The sequence below is a fragment of the Cheilinus undulatus genome, linkage group 18, assembly GCF_018320785.1.
Source record: "Cheilinus undulatus linkage group 18, ASM1832078v1, whole genome shotgun sequence".
Classification (NCBI taxonomy): Eukaryota; Metazoa; Chordata; class Actinopteri; order Labriformes; family Labridae; genus Cheilinus; species Cheilinus undulatus.
The window spans coordinates 11,105,777-11,122,222 of record NC_054882.1 but is presented as its reverse complement, the minus strand read 5'-3'; the positions used below and the strand labels follow the sequence as shown (position 1 = coordinate 11,122,222).

Here is a 16,446-nt window from a genome sequence, read left to right as displayed (position 1 = left end):
CTGTATTCACTTAACGCAACAAGACTTAGTAAAATAAAAATAGTAATAGAATAAATGGTAATAAAAACAGATTTTAAACAGCAAACATCAGAAATAATTTACATATATGCAAACTTGTGGAATTAGTTAAGTAGAAATATGTTTATAATTGTATTTTTCTTTCAAATAAAATATTCTCTTAACATACCGATCAGTAAACTTTTGTATTACAGCAGGGGTATCCAAACCTTTTTCACTGAGGGCCACTTTCAGAAAAATACAAGGCCACTTTGATATGGCGCCCCTTAACTGTGTTCAAAGTTAGTTAAACTGATCTGATGTAGTTTAAGATGTTCTTTATATGTGAATATACTTTGAGAAAATAACTGGTACATCAATGGCTGAGAAAAGAAATAGCTACTGATTGTGAGGGATTTTGTACAGGCTGATCAGGTTTTGGGGGGCCCTGGTCAGCCCTGGCCACCACTGACTCTGCCCCTGGTGAAGAGAGTGATGCTCCATGCAGCAGGGAGGAGAGACACACATGACTCATCTCCATATTCAGACTCAAAAAAGAGCAAACTGCATGATCCTGCCAACCTTCACCGGAGTATTGGTACTTGAAGATGAACAGCATGATATGCTATAAGTTGGACCTTAAGACGAGGCAGGCAGCAAAGCAAAGGAACACATTACTCATAATTTTTTTATTCATCAGGTGGTTATGATTTGAGGTTGTGTGTCTAGCTCCTATTCTCCAGTACCTTTATGGGCTGGATAATGGGGTGGTTAGCAGAAGAAGCAAACCGTGGAGTGCCATTAGGTGATGCTCAGACCACCAATGTGGACTTTGCTGAAGAAGACTGTAGATGTCCTCGTAGGGGCTCTTAACTTGTAGAGTAAGAAGGCTGAAACATTGGATATGTGCATCTCCTGGGATAAAACAGATCCAGGCATTTAGGGATGCTTTGGATGCTGCTGGCAAATCTGTGGCCGTGAATGGGGAGAACTTGGAAGTTGTGGAGCAGTCCATCTACCATGGAAGCAAAATCCATTGATCCACAAACTATAAGGCTAAGATTAACCGCAGACTTGGCCTCAAGCATGGGCGATTTGCTTGCTAGGCAAGATGGTGTGTTGCTCACAGTATAGGAGCATGCAGACAAAAGTCAGACTCTTATGGTCCTTGGTTCTTACAGTCTTACTACAGTCTTACTAGGCCTAGAAACTGACTGATGGCCAGAGGTGCCAGCTGGACACCTTTCTAACAACTTATATTCAGTGCATTTTTGGGTATCATTGGCATTACTCTGTGTCTAATGCAGGAGAGCAGGGATGGGAAGGGTCAGTTGCTAGATTTTGAGGTCAGCTGGGGTCAGCTCAGCGATGGCTGATCTGAGATCCAGTGTTGAAACTTACAAGGACAGTAAAGTCAAGCACACGCTTCATGTACTAATGTGCGTCATGGCCATATTTCATTCTATTTCTAAAATGTGCTATTGGTAAATTAAAGGTGGGCCGCGGGATGCATTTGGCCCCCAGGCCACAGTTTGGACATCAAAACAATATTACATAAAGCAGAGTTATAGTAGCCTACTGAATATCGACATTACTTTGATACAGTCATACTAATGAATGATGAACTTTTAGTTTTCTTGTTCACTTATTCTTTTCTAAATATCTCAGTTATTAAACTTAATTGACATTGAAGTTAATATGTTGTTTTGTCTTGCTTGTTCTCGATGACATTGGAAGCAAAGGAAACCTTAATGTCTTTTGGAGAATAAATAAAGGTTTGAATTGAACTGAATTGTGAATGCTCCATTAATGTCCCCATGAAACTTTTAATTGACGATCTGTGATGACAACCTTGAACCAATTATCTGCTTTTGTTCACGAAAAAACTAGGCATTCAGAGTTACTATACAATATTCTCGTGTAGATGAAGAGGTTTAGAGGAGAATATTTCACAAATAAACACAAATATTGTGGGGGCGGAACACATCAGTTGAAAGCGGAACAAAAAGCTGCAACTGTCGGTATATAACAGTGGGACACACAGCGGAAGTAAACAAGCACGCGCAGGTTCCTTCTGTAGAGCAGCTACATGCTAAGGGCTTGTATTCTCAGATATGAGTTGATTATCACATTCTAGTGGATGGAAGCACAAAGTCTACAGTCTCCTCCAATTTTTGGAGGAGGAAGAAGAAAATAATTGTACCTGTGCTTCTTGGAAGACTGCCTTTAGGTCGTTGCTCAGCTTATACCTGTATTATGGCGAATATATCTTCTGTTGAGTGTTTGAGGGGATTTGTCGCTGAGCGACTAACTGCTGCAGCTGAAGAAATATTTCAAGTTTTTCAAAGAAATATTGTTGCCTATGAAGAAGAGCTAAATCGTCAGCGCAGACTCCTGGAATTCGCTTTGAAACCTCAAGTCCAATTGCAAAGAATAGGTTGGGTTCTGTTTATATTTTAGTCCAGTGGTGCCTTTTTATCGTGCTTTTTCAGAAAGATACAGTAAGGCACATACATACACAAAAATACACCAAAAGCACAAAAACAACATTGAATAACTACATAATGACAGACGGTATCTCATATAGTTCTTTGATAGAAATTATGTTAACAGTGTTTTGTTATCTAAGTTCACTATTTTCCGTTCTAAAATGTCCAAATATATTGGTTTATGAATTTTAAGAAATAAAACATTTTTTCCTAAATTAAAAAAATATTGATATTATTTCCCTTTACTTACATAAGTCATTATTTCCAGTGACTAGACAGTTAAATATACTCTTCAACCTTTGTTCAACTGTAGGCATATCTGTGTTTTTCCATGCTGTTGCAGTACAGTGTTTAGCCTGAAGTGACTCCAACTCCAAGAATGAATGTGGGCAGATGGGAAGCTTGATGTTGGATAATTTTTTCTCCAGTTATCTGAATTTTTGGGCAGCTCCGAACGGTGCAATAATATGCCTTCATCCATAGATCAGAGTTGTGGCATGACAAAGAGGGGGATATACAGTCTATAAATGTATGCATAAGCCTTTTAAATGGCAGCAGTTTAAAACAGATTTAATAGGTCAGCCTTGGTGTGTTTTGGCAGTGTTAGAACATACTGGTACTACTTTGAATTCTTGTTTATTACAGCAGTTTAATCTTAACTACTTTGTATTCCTCCAGAGCTCCAACAGGAACACGTCTGCAAGGAGGAGATCTTCTCTGACCAGCAGCTCTGTAACCACAAGGGGAACTCCAGTCTGGACCCAGAGCCTCCACAGATTAAAGAAGAACAGGAAGAGCTCTGCATCCATCAGGAGGGAGCACCGATTGAACTGAAGCAGGAGACTGAGATCTTTGAATCAACTCTTACTAGTGATGAGAGTGACCACCATGACCTCACCTGCAGTTCTTGTGCTACTGAGGAACAAGATCCTGAAAGCAGCAATCATGCAGACTATGTAACAGCTGCACAATTAAAACCCAAAAAGACATTTCAAAACAGCATCAACCACTCTCCTGTATCACCAGATAATCTGTGTAATCCTGACACAGGTGAAAATTCTTTCAAATGTGACAAATGCAATCAAGTCTTTAAGATTAAATCAGAATTAGAGAATCATCTATGTGCCAACACAGGTAGGATGACACATACTTGCAGCACTTGTGGCCAAATATTCAATTACCTTTCATTACTGAAGGTGCATATGAGAATTCACACAGGGGAGAAGCCGTATTCTTGCAAAACATGTGGAGAAAGTTTCAGATTAAACAGTCACTTGAAAAGCCACATGAGAATTCACACAGATGAGAAGCCGTTCTCCTGCAAAACCTGTGGAAGAAAATTCAAGCATGGGTCACATTTGTATAGACACATTCGCTCTCACATAGGGGAAAAGCCATTTTCTTGTAAAACATGTGGAGAACTCTTCACCTATGGCAATGCATTGAAAGAGCACATGAGGACACACACAGGTGAGAAGACTTACTCCTGCAGCACCTGTGGAAAAATATTTGCAAAGAGTTCATCCTTGAATAGACACATTCTGATTCATACAGGTGAAAAGCCGTTTTCTTGTAAAACATGTAGCAGATCTTTTAGATTAAAAGGTATGTTGACAGTCCACATGAGAACACATACAGGTGAGAGGCTGCACTCCTGTGATTATTGTGGACAAACATTCAGTCTCAAGTCAAACTTGAGCAATCACATTAAAATTCATACAGGGGAAAAGCCGTTTGCTTGCAAGATATGTGGGAAATCTTTCATATTGAATTGTTACTTGACAGTCCACATGAGAACTCACACTGGAGAGAAGCCATCTGCAACACCTGTGGAAAATGATTCTGTACCAAGTCAAAGTTGAGTAAGGGGTGGATGGGACAAGTAAGCATGGCCCAAGATACTTTCAAAGCAGGTGGTAGGGTTGCCCAGAGGCCATGGTTATGCTGCGGATGTCCCAAGGGCCTGAAAACTGCTGTACCACCAGGGGTGAAAAGACCCAAACAAATGAGAGACCATCAAGCTTGACATTGGCTGCTGAGGGACACAGGAGTGTGGATGTGTCAGGCTTGACTCTGACTGTCCTCTCTCACCTCTCCAGCCCCGGGTTCTGCTACCTGAATCTGAAACACTACCACATTAGTGATTACAATAAAACAATTATATGTTGCAACAACCAGGAGTTATTCTCCATTATACAACACTAAGTTGCTATCGATTTTCTGACTGAAAAGGAGGCATTTAGTGAGTGATTACATAGGGTATGACTAACATTTATGGTGGAATCATTAGGATCCCTGGTTAAGATTAAACCTTTTTAGTATGGGTTGTTCATTAACAAGCCTGTTTAAAGAGACAACTCTTATGTGAACAATGAGATCCAGATCCCTCTTGAGAGTCGTTTTATATCACTATTACTGATACTATTGTGATTGGTATAAATGATGTGTTTTGTGGTTAATTAGTAGGGATGATGACTCATGCTTGATAAAGTAAAAATGCCAGGGAGCAGTTTTCATCCAATGCGGAAAGGGCTTTGGGGAAGCAGTATATTTTGAAAAGTAATTGCGTGACATTGTCATTCATTAAAAAAATGTAGCATAAATGGGTTAAACTATCAGCACTGATATCAATCATATGTCATAACATTGCTAAAATTGGCAGGTCAAACTGGTACCTGCATAGAGCCGTTTGGGACCTGAAAGAGCTGGCTCTTCACGTTGAGCTGAGTCGAATGATCCGGATCACTGATGAGAGATAGATTTTGTTTACAAAGGTAAACAAGTAAGGGTGTACAACAGTTTCACTCACTAAGAGAACACCATGAAGGGCACTTTATTTTTCCAGGGGAAGGGCACCATAGACGAGAGCATGTGTTATCATATATTGTCCAGTAAGAGGGCACCCTGGAGAGCAACAGGAATTTGACCTATGTCCCATCTGTTAACATGGTAACTTATAATGAAGCCAGTCAGCTCTGAATATTATGCAGTCAATCCCAGATGGCTGCTCCCCCGTCCATCTTAAAGGGGACGTATTTTACCCTTTTAAGAGGTCTCAGAGGTCCCCAAAACATACCTGTGAGGTTTGTTGCTGAACACTTAACTTTAGGATTTTTGCATGTCTAAAAAGCCCTCTGTCTCAGCCCTGCTCAGAATGAGCCATTTCTGTGGCTTTAAATGTTAGTAAGCTGTCTGACCCCACACCTGACTACACCCCTCTCAGTAAATGGATGTGGCACTCCTGATGCTGCAATGTTACAGACACTTTTATCCACAGTTTGAGACCTGTCTGAGATTTGAACCGTCAATCTCCCAGATTAAAGTCAGCAGGGTAACCCACTGACTTATCCAGCATCTCAGCTTCCAGCTAAGAGGAAGATGAGAAGAGGAGGGTGGAGGGCCAACCAAACCTGGGGGCAAGTGCTTACTCCCCACCAGAGGTCATGAGGGTAAAATCTGAGAACGGCTTGTTTTAGCACACATTTTCTGAAAGGTGGAGAAAGAGAGGACGGAAGGGAATGGATTTTTCTGGTATTTGAGGGGATTGTGGACAGGCCAGGGGCACATATTTTTGTTAAAAAAAAAAGCCTGAAAAAGTGATTTTTGCATAATATGTCCCCTTTAATTCAGTCTGAGTTTTTTATTGAGCAGAGTAAACACCAATTAAAACATGCAGTTTGCATTGATTTGTGAAGAATCCGTTTTTATAAGGCTAGAATGAGTTAAAGTTTTATTTGATTATTAAAAAACGGGAACAGTACAAAAAATGTAAGACAGCATTGTACACAAAAACAACATGTGATGGAAAACAGCATATAAGACTTTATTATGTTGTGGTTGTATCAATTAAAACATGCAAAACTCGATTATTTTGAAATTAATACAGGATACTGCGCAGAAAGGACGCACTCAAGCACGCGCCAAAACGACCGGTGACGTCACGGGATTTCTTCCTCCCACACTTCCTGCTTCACTGCTGCGGCTCCTCTGAAACTTTCTCCGGGTCACCATGAGGAGAGCTCAAAGTGAAAATTAGCGGAACAGAACGATTGACAGCTTCACTACATGGAACAAACTTTAAGACGTACGATTTGCAAACTTCGGAGTCTATGATTAATCGAAAATCAACGATAGACATTTGTCCAGTATGTAAGATTGAACTTCATCTTCCTACTCATGTTGCTAAAGTTAGCTAAGTCAGTTAGCAGTTTGTCGTGACTTTACCCCGCAGGGTTTAACTGAAAAAAGTACACAACGCTAAATACTGTAGTCCTAGAGCAAGTCATTGTGTTTACTGTCCTTTTAACTAGCGCACTGTGTATTTACAGGGTTGGTTATCATAAAGGTTCGGACTTTGAACATCTTATCTTAACTTTATTATGGCTATTTACTTCCTTAGTGAGCACCAGCAATTAAAGTCCCCCCTTTGTGTTTTTATCTCGCTTTGTCCGAAATTAACTATAAGTGTTTGTGGATTTAATGTCACAGCCGCAAAACTCTGAACCATGGAGAACCAAAACAGACCTCAGCGCAGTTTGTCAACAGCAGGAGACAGTTTGTACCAAGTCCTGGGTCTGGAGAAGGGAGCGACACCGGAGGAAATAAAAAAGGCATACAGGTTTGTTCATTAAAATGGATTATTATGCTTTTTAAAGTCCTTAACTTATGCTAAAGTGCAAAAAAAGAGGGGTTCATTCAATAGAATATCAGTTCCATTTTGCTCTCTATTATTGAATGTATTACTCACATACATAGACTGAAATACATGCACATGCCTAAACAGGATCCCATGGACATGTCAGAGTGAAGGGCTGCCACACAAAAGTGAGGACCCAACAAGGTCTTACTGACAGAGCTGCAGACACCTGCCTAAAAACATGATTAAGGACTAAATGACTAAATTTGTAACCCCAATCAATCTCAGGATTTCTAAAGTTGATTTTAGATTTTTTTGCTGTCTTAAACTAAGGATATTTGACTTCCTGTCTAGACGCAGACCTGCTTTTATTTGGAGAGAGGAACTTTTGGTAGATCAAAGATTCTGACATGAACTTACCCAGTGAAAAGAAACCTGTTATAGATTGAAAATGAAAATAAGTGAGCAGTAAATATTTGATAAGATATAAGCGCAGTAGTGTATTTATTTTACATCACTGTGACTGCAGTGAGATGCTTTTGTGGCTAAAACCAAGGTGTGCTGAAAGGGACAAAGCAGGCAATTAATGTGATGAAAAATAATTTATGTACTAATAAAGGACTTTAATTGGATTCCCAATTAATGCATTGATGTTGGCTGCTCTACAAATAATAAAAAGTTATTTCTGTGTTTAAGTTGAACATCTGGTGAAGACAGATTAAGATCCCATCTGTTAAAGTTTCACTTTCAATCATGTGACTTTATAGCATGTGCAGGAGCGTGACATTTTTTTGCAACATTATTTACAAACTTGTATTGAAATTCTTTCTAAAACACCACCGTCCACAGAGTTGATTTTGGTAGCTACTTTAATTCAGTGAAAGTTTTAGTCTTAAGTGTAAAATGTTCATTAGTTTAAATCACATTTTAGCCATTTTTTATACTCGTGAAAGTTTTAGTCAACAAAAACTCAACTTTTGTCCTAACTTTTATTCATTGTCTTTATTCTCTTTGAACTAATTTGATTAGTCAAAATTTAGAAATGGTTTAAATGTGAAACGCTCATTATTGCACAATCAGTTCTTACTTTAATATGAAATACACTAAAAAATTACTTGAAATGATCCCCACCTTACCTCTGCTTGTATTTTTACCCATCAAATTCACAGTGTATAAATACTGTGGATTTTCAGTGGCCGACAGTTCAGCACTAATGTTTTAGTCTTTGTGTCTGAGGTTTGATCAGAGGTTTTTTTTTTTTTTTTAATCAAAGATTCATTTTTAGCTACTCAGTCCAGTTTTCCTCATGGGATGGTTGCCTACAAACATTTTTAGTCATAGTTCTAGTATACAAAAGTGACACTGACAGACCTGTACCAACATGTGAATGCCTGAAGCATGACACAAAACAAACAAGCTAAACAAACATTTAAGATAGTTTAAATAAAGCTGCAGTTTTCAGAGCTATAGAGCCTGTGTTGTATTTTATGGTGTGTTCTGTTAAAAAGTTAAATATCTACAATTAATGAATTTATGTATGTTTTTATCAATTAAGATCAATTCTGTAATAGATATAGGTAAATATTTAAATAAATATTTATATTATATAAAGTTTGTTATTCATTTTGAGTTGGAGATGAAATTACAATATAATAAGGACACATATATGTGGTCTGTGCTGCTGTTTGAAGTTGTTGCAATGTGTTGCCACTGCTCTGGGAGAATATTTTCAATGTAACTTTTTAAATATCAATAAATAAATTATATTATGCTGTTTTTACTTTAGTTGTATCTACAAAGTGACCTTCAGTGTCCTGAAAACCATCCTAAAATAAATGTTGTTTTAATCTTTGAATAACTTCTTTGTTTTTATAAATATTTTTTTTTCTAACATTTTATTGATTTTTGTAACATTAGGTACTTGAGGACATATTTACTCCTTTAAGGGCTTGAATATCAACCCTTGAGCCTTAAGATTTATTTATAAATGCTATAATTTTTGTAGCAAAAGCTGACTTTTTAGATTAGTTTTACAACAACTTAAAGCTCTTGTGAGAAACTTGGCATTTGTGTTAAACATGGCCCTCATTCAAGGGTTTTAGACTTAAACAATATAATAAAGAAATAATCGGTTTGATGATATTTCTACCTTGAATAAATCCCAGTCTGTTTGATAACCTTTAAAAAGTCCGCACATGCTCTGAAAGTATTTTTATAAATTATTTGAGCATGCTCACTGACTATAACCCTGAGAATGCCTCTCTTTCTTAAGCCAAACTCTAAGTTCCTGATAAAAGAGTCCCATAGTGTGGTATGCAGAAAATGCAGTAGTGTTGAAAGCAATATTACACACCCAGTGGACTTGTGCATTTCAACTTTCACTCACTTTTTTACAGGAAACTAGCGTTGAGACATCACCCCGATAAGAACCCAGACAACCCAGAGGCTGCTGAGAAATTCAAAGAGATCAACAACGCCAACTCCATCCTCAGTGATGAAAACAAACGCAAGATCTACGATGAGTATGGCTCCATGGGACTCTATGTGGCAGAACAGTTTGGTGATGAGAGTGTCAAGTATTACTTCCTCATGTCCAAGTGCTGGTTTAAGGTGATGTTTTAAAAGCCTTCATATACATTATATCTTTTGATATGTCTTTTTACATCATAACTACCTTCATGTACTCAGAATCTGCCTTTAAATGTAGGTGTACTGACTACTGGCATAAATTCAAACATGCATTTAAACACTCTTTCCTTTCCCTGTTTCTCCAGGCCCTTGTGGTGTGCATTGGAATTTTCACGTGTTGCTGTTGTTGCTGCTGCTGCTGTTTCTGTTGCGGGAAGTGCAAATCAGAAGAAGAGGAGAACTTTGCCTACATGGACCCGGAGGACCTGGAGGCTGAGATCAGAGAACAGGATGAAGGTTAGTGAATTAGGGATAACCGTTTCACTTCAGTTTTTTGGCTTTATGCTGATAAAGAGGAAGCAACTCCTGCTGCTCGTATAACAAAAGAGTACAACTTCTGGAAAATCCCATGTTCCTTTGGCAGCGTTTTGGTGTGTTAACTCAAGGATGAAAAACTGAAACCTAAAGCCTCCAGTTGGTGTCGTAATGCCAAATCCTTATGAATAACCAGAGTTGGCTAAACAAAAAAGTGATCCTGGATTAAAACAACATCACAATGATTTTCAACAATGTTCTGAAATAAGTGAGTGTATTATTAAAACTCTGTACTTTGTTTTAATCTTAATGAAAATGCAATGAAATGTAGGAGCAGAAAAGAAAGGTTGTTCAGTTTAACTGAATAATGGTATAATGATCCTTAACAGTACAAAACATTTTCATGTCTGCCAATCAGGTTTAAATATTTAAAAGCTTATTAATGGCATAAAATATTTGTTTTTATTGTATTTGGAAAATATGATTTCACACGAAGTTGATGCATTTAGTTTCTACATTAGGATGGTCTAAATAGGTCAATTTGAACATTTCAGATATCTGCAAAAAAATCCATTCCTGATTTTAAGGCAGCAAATTTGAGACAGAAATTTATTAATAATTTCAGTTGTTAGATTTTTAACTGTTGCCTTATTTTCTCTATTTTCAGGCCAAGTTTTGATCAAAGAGCCTTATAGGGAACAGTCAAGCCCAGAAGAGTTTAGTCGAATAGTTTGACATTTTGGAAAAATTCCTATTTCCCTTCAGGCTTAAAGTGAGATTATGAAAGCGATACAACTCTTATGCAAGGCATAGCATGGCTCTGCTTACCTAAACTTTCCTGGAACACATCTGATTGGACAGATAATTGGTTATTACATGCATCTTTTAAGCAACATGGACAAGCTTTAATATTTGTAATGTTTGAAATGCTAAGGTACCATCATGCCACCAACTAAGACTTTTCCTGTTTTACTGGTCTTAAAGATAAATCAATCATCTAAAGGCTAAATCCTAAAAACAATCGTACAGACATGAGAGTGGTGTTGAGGTCCTTGTGTCATTCTTCAAAACAAAAATCATTAAAGTAGGGTTTCCAAAATGTCCACCTTTCCCTTGCAATCTTGCTAAAATCCCAAAGCTGAGTCACTTTATTAAAGGAAGAAGTGTGGGTTTGTTGAGTGTTACATTTTGTTCCACAGCCGGAGACCATGTAATAATAATTCAGCCGAGCCCTAGTGCTGCCACTGACACTTCAGGTGAAGCTGTCACCTCTGCAGGTAAAGTTCACCTCAGCTGGCTGCTGCTCTGTGCTGCTGAATGTAAACGGAAAAACATTTACCATGGACAAGTTCCTTTGATTTTTATTAAGCTTTAAACAGCTCTGGTCGAATCAACCGTGGATTTTTTTATGCTAACATTGAACTGTCTTAACACCTTCCTGTATGTGCAGCAGCAAAATGATTACCTTTTGCTTTTTTGGCTGGTTCCTTGCTTCTGTTTCTTTCCCAGTCTCTTTACTAATTATTTGATATGAAATACAGACTGACACATTCAATCTTAAGCGGAAAACTTTAAATGGATGATTTTTTTGGCATTTTTGCTTGATAAATGACCAAATAAATCACCCATATGCTTTTTTACACCTTTACCATCGGTAAATTAGTTACAAATGCATACTTAATCAAGTTCAAACACCTCTATTAAAATATATCTTTTCCACTTTTAAACTGCAATTCAACCTTGACTGTGTATAGCAAGTGGACGTAGCCCTTGTGATTTCACCCTTTTCAAACCTTCCGTTTGTTTTGACTAGTTTGAAACTATTAGTGACCATATTTATAAGAGAGTGGAGTTTATGAGGGGTAATGGGTCTACAAACGCCAGGACATCAGCTAATGCCAGGGCAACTTCAGTTACCACGGTTACATGTCATTTAAATTTGCCCATTTACTCGTTAAAGTTAACTTGGCGGTGTGCCCATGCAGATATTGAGTAAGATTTTTTAAGGTCATGGTTTTGGATCGTTATTCAGAAGGACACACTGCTGTGATGTATGACTAGCTTTATTGTCTATTTTGATCTTAATAGGGTTGTTTTTAACCAAACAAACATGATGCATCACTGAAAATGACTCAGATCTTGTGATTCAAACCAAAAACCTTCAAGGGAAATAAATGGTTAACGATTAATTCTGGAGTAGACATTTTGACATGCTTACTCAGTGACTTCAGATTAATCATTTTCCCCCTCCCTTAGCATGTTTCTGCCCCCTGCTGCTCATTTTTAAAAGCACAGGTTAAAGAGACCTCCACATTGACTTCACATTTCACATATTGATGCTATGTCCACTTCTTATTAACAGCCTTAAAGCTAACTGCTCTGTTTTCTCACTGGAAATAATGGGAATTATTTCATTTATTTTAATTTCAGCTGTTTAATTCCTCTGTTTTTCCTGTGACACCTCCAGGCGAGAACGTACCAATCGTGATCCAACCTCATGCGACCAACAACGGCACCTCGGGGCCCTGATCCTCCACCCAGCCGTCCCCGTCTGCTGATAAACGAGTGAGTCCTCGGGGTCTGGACTGTCTGATTAAACCATATCTGCTCCAGCAGCTGTAAGGATTGAATGTGGCTGTAACGTATCTGTCTCAGAGGCTTTTAAATGAATCAAGCAGCGATTTGATTGTGCCATAATTTCTATTTTTAAAGTGCCAATGGGTTTGCCTTCACTGCATATCATATTTATTTTTTTAACTTTATATTTTTGGATTCTGGGTACAATCTGGACTGCAGTGTCGAATGAGGAAGCCATGCAGATCAAAGCTCTGATATATTTTTGTATGTGCACTTTAAAATCACAAGTTCATGTTTAAAACCCTGAAAACTGCCATGACGGTCTGAAAACGTGTCTACTCAAGATCTGAGTCAGAACTTTTTTATGCAACTTAACAGGATATTTGAGGCCAACCACTTGGAGACTTACGAGGTGTTTTAGTTACACTGCGCATAGTTACAGAATCCATTTATATTGTTATTTCTCTAATGTAGATGATATTTTGACTCCACCAAACAGTGCATTTTAAATGTTTGGTTTTCTACCATGTTAAGAGTCCGACTATTCAAAAAACTGTAAATGCAATACCAGAAATAATTCATCATTTTGGGAAAAACACTTGTTTGCTTTCTTTCTGAACTGGCTTTGTAGTTCGAGTGTTTATATTTCATCCTTTAATATCTTTCCTTTACAGAGTAGTGTTGTCACAACGCCAGAATTTTAAACTTTGACATTAAAATATTAAAAATTGTACCATAGTAATCCTTGTTATGATACCTTGCCAAAAATAATAAGTCCTAAGCAATCAATTTTGAGTAATTATTTTATTAAATGAACAAAAGTTGTATATAAAAGTTATACATATTATCTGCACCAGAGGTTACTCCAATTTTTTGCCGAGGCCCCTTAAAATTTCAGTGTCAGAGTCTGGAGACCCCCACTCTTCTAACCTCAAGATGTGTAATGTTGTGCACAGCTGCAAATGCTCAGCAGGCCTCTCACTGACATAAGAACAATGCACAACCTGTAAAACAGAATATTTTATATATTTATTTATTGTAAGAAATGATGCAGAATATGCCAGGCAGCTTGCATAACAGCAAAAATGCAGCTTTCAGTTATAAATATGTCTAAGATGTTAAGTCTATTTGAAAGCTTTGGTATTTTTCATTACTATTGATCATCAAAAAAAGAGATTTTATCGTTTTAAAACATGCTGCATCAAATTGTATCTAAGTATCTAAAGCTTTGACAACCTTATTACAGAGTGCTGATCCAGTATCAGTGTTTATGGAGGAAACAGCCTCCTTTATTTTCTTTTGGTAAGGAAATGCTGGTCTTGACCTTATGTTTGTTTTCCTTTCTTTTTAAGCAAAGAGCTGTCCACAGGACCTCCACTGACTCCTGTATCAAAAACAGCTCCATTGCTTTCAATACTTAATCCAGCTATTTTAATTTTCTGGATCAGTTTTACTGCATTAGTACTTCCCAAGTGTTTTCAAATAATGTGGGTTTACAGCAGCTTACATTCACCCCGAGTAAAGCACTGTGGCAATAAAAGGCATCCATGTATTTATTCTTAAGCACTTGTATGTTACTGAGCACCAGCTTGGGTTTAAAATGTTTGGTTGTAAATTTAACACATAGTTCAACTTTAGCAGGATTAACAAAAAGGTTTTTTTTTTAAACATTTTAATGCATCAATTCATTTTGGTTTCAGGTGCATTAAATCAAAAGTCTCCTTTATTTAACAATCAGTATCTTTTAAAACTTTTAAAGCTATTAAGAACTCAGATCTTCAGTCATATTTGAACTAAAAGCTGCTGCTATGAGCAAAGTGAGAGAGAGGGGGCGCTGTCCTAACTGCTCAAATAGGTTGGCAACATCTGTTGACCAAAACATTTCCTTTTTAAAATTTTGGGGGTTTTTTTGTTCATTTTCCCAAACAATAAAATCCTTTTAAATTAGCATGCATGATATTGGAAACTTTGAATCTTTGAGATTATAACATTTAAAAGTTGAAAATTCAACCACTGTTTTCAGTTTCTTTTATTGACTGTACAGCGTTGAAAATATATGATTTTAAAAACTTCCAATTTTTAAAATGTTTATGTCAAAATTTTTGACTTTTTAAACTCTGCATTTATGAGGTTTTTGGCTTTTAAACATAAACTTTATAGTCTAAAAAAGGCTCATGTCTGCCCAAAAATGTCCACTTTTTGCTCAAAAATGTATAGATCCTCTTAATTTTTCCATCTTTTAGGGTTGCCCTAATTCACTGTTGTATATTATGTTGCTTATTATGATTTTAAAGAAATATATGTACATATGGGAGCCACTGTTTTAAAAGATTGAAGCGCCCAAGGGGTTTAAATCTACACCGGTCAGAGACTTCCTGCACAGAAGCACTAGGCGGATGGATACACTGTTGTTTATATAGAAAAGTAGTTCCAGCTTTTATCTCTCTTCAGAACTGCAGCTTAAGTTTGTCCTGATATCAGACATCATCAATGTTCATTAGTCAGCATTGGTGATAAATTTCAGTCATGATACTGGAGTCTAAACTTCAGTATGATACTTTTTAATACGCTAATTGATGAGGATATATATTTTAATACTACAGCAAAAATAATGTCGTAGACAGTCAATATTAGGTCACTTCTGCTCATATATTTGTTCTATTGAAACAGTGTGCAGGAGATTCTCTGCAGCTATTGATGGATTGTTTCCTCCTCAGAAACCCTTCTTAATGAATAAGTGTAGTTTTTTAAAACTTTAGCATGTTGATACCACCATTCATCAGATAACAGCTTGTGTCATTTTTAAGAGTACCTGTATGAGAGGGTTTTTGGACTTCATACAGGAAAAGGCAAGCTGTTTCCAGTCTTTATGCTAAGCTACACTTACTGCTGTCTCAAGCTCCTTAATAACTTAGCACACAGGCTTCACAAAGTTTAATCAAACGTCTCTTCCAAGACTCCTAAAGAAAGCAAATGAATGTATTTCCCCGTATATACGTAATATTATTTTCTGCTGTTTTTGCTACAGCTGCACATAAAGCAAGGTCAGGATAAAAAACTGGATGAATCAAACAGCTGGACATCTTAGGGACTGGTTTGTCTCCAAACTCTGGTTTCTTATTTGATTTCAGGGATGTGATAATCTTCATCTTTCTTTTATGGAACACAAACTCTCTGCTCTGTGTCTGATGATTGTAACGTGTCTGTATTATTATTTTAGGCTCGATTCAGGAAGTGTGTTTCTATGTAAATTCAGATAATATGTGTATTTTTCCCTTCCTTTTTTTTGATTGGAGGTTTTATGAGAATTACGTGTATATTAGGATAACAAATTAATTTATGCCATGTTCATTATGTTTACATTATATGCTGTGTTTGGGAGGTTTGTGCTTCATGGGGCTGTAGAAATATTAAAGTATATGTGCACAATTTAAATAATTTAATCTGTATTTTGGACAGTTCAGCTGTGTATTTATGGAAACCTTAACATTCACAGAGATGTATTTAATTCTGATAGTTTTAAATGCTAGAAATCGTACTTGACTCACTTTTACAAAGTGCCTAGATACATTAAAGTGGGACTATTTTTTTATTTTGTCACTTACAGAAAAATAAAATATACATTTAGTTTTATCATCTCAACATTCCCAGGTATTTTTTTTTTGTCATTTTGCAGCTGTTAAATGTTTTTTTTTCTGTAATATTAAAGTTTCTTACATTAAAGAAATTTGGGTGAAAATGGAAAAGTCTTAAAGTTGTCTTCTCTTGTAAATGTTTTAGCGACCTTGGTTCATGTTGTGCTCC

General features: G+C 36.9%; 2 protein-coding genes across 6 annotated transcripts; both read left to right on the top strand.

Annotated features, from left to right (window-relative positions):
- The first annotated feature begins 2,057 nt into the window (after positions 1-2,057).
- On the top strand, positions 2,058-4,660 carry LOC121526437 (zinc finger protein 664-like). Its single transcript, XM_041813028.1, has 2 exons — positions 2,058-2,434; positions 3,165-4,660. Exons 1-2 carry the CDS (start codon positions 2,254-2,256, stop codon positions 4,346-4,348), a joined length of 1,365 nt encoding a protein of 454 aa, XP_041668962.1. The 5' UTR covers positions 2,058-2,253; the 3' UTR covers positions 4,349-4,660.
- A 1,794-nt stretch (positions 4,661-6,454) lies between these two features.
- Positions 6,455-16,369, top strand: dnajc5gb (DnaJ (Hsp40) homolog, subfamily C, member 5 gamma b). 5 transcript variants are annotated; one of them, XM_041812442.1, is made up of 6 exons: positions 6,461-6,631; positions 6,975-7,104; positions 9,519-9,732; positions 9,897-10,047; positions 11,265-11,342; positions 12,533-16,369. In XM_041812442.1, exons 2-6 carry the CDS (start codon positions 6,992-6,994, stop codon positions 12,592-12,594), a joined length of 618 nt encoding a protein of 205 aa, XP_041668376.1. In that variant the 5' UTR covers positions 6,461-6,631; positions 6,975-6,991; the 3' UTR covers positions 12,595-16,369. The 5 variants fall into 5 exon arrangements, with proteins under 5 accessions (XP_041668375.1, XP_041668376.1, XP_041668378.1 ...); XM_041812441.1 differs by having other exon boundaries at positions 6,455-6,570; positions 11,265-16,369; XM_041812444.1 differs by lacking the exon at positions 11,265-11,342.
- Positions 16,370-16,446: the final 77 nt, after the last annotated feature.

Excerpts from the sequence above, each read along its gene's own strand:
- LOC121526437 (XM_041813028.1), top strand. The coding sequence starts at position 2,254 with ATGGCGAATATATCTTCTGTTGAGTGTTTGAGGGGATTTGTCGCTGAG. Across the intron at positions 2,435-3,164 it reads AGTCCAATTGCAAAGAATAG|AGCTCCAACAGGAACACGTC; the intron begins GTTGGGTTCTGT and ends GTATTCCTCCAG.
- dnajc5gb (XM_041812441.1), top strand. The coding sequence starts at position 6,992 with ATGGAGAACCAAAACAGACCTCAGCGCAGTTTGTCAACAGCAGGAGAC. Across the intron at positions 7,105-9,518 it reads GAAATAAAAAAGGCATACAG|GAAACTAGCGTTGAGACATC; the intron begins GTTTGTTCATTA and ends ACTTTTTTACAG. Across the intron at positions 10,048-11,264 it reads GATCAGAGAACAGGATGAAG|CCGGAGACCATGTAATAATA; the intron begins GTTAGTGAATTA and ends TTTGTTCCACAG.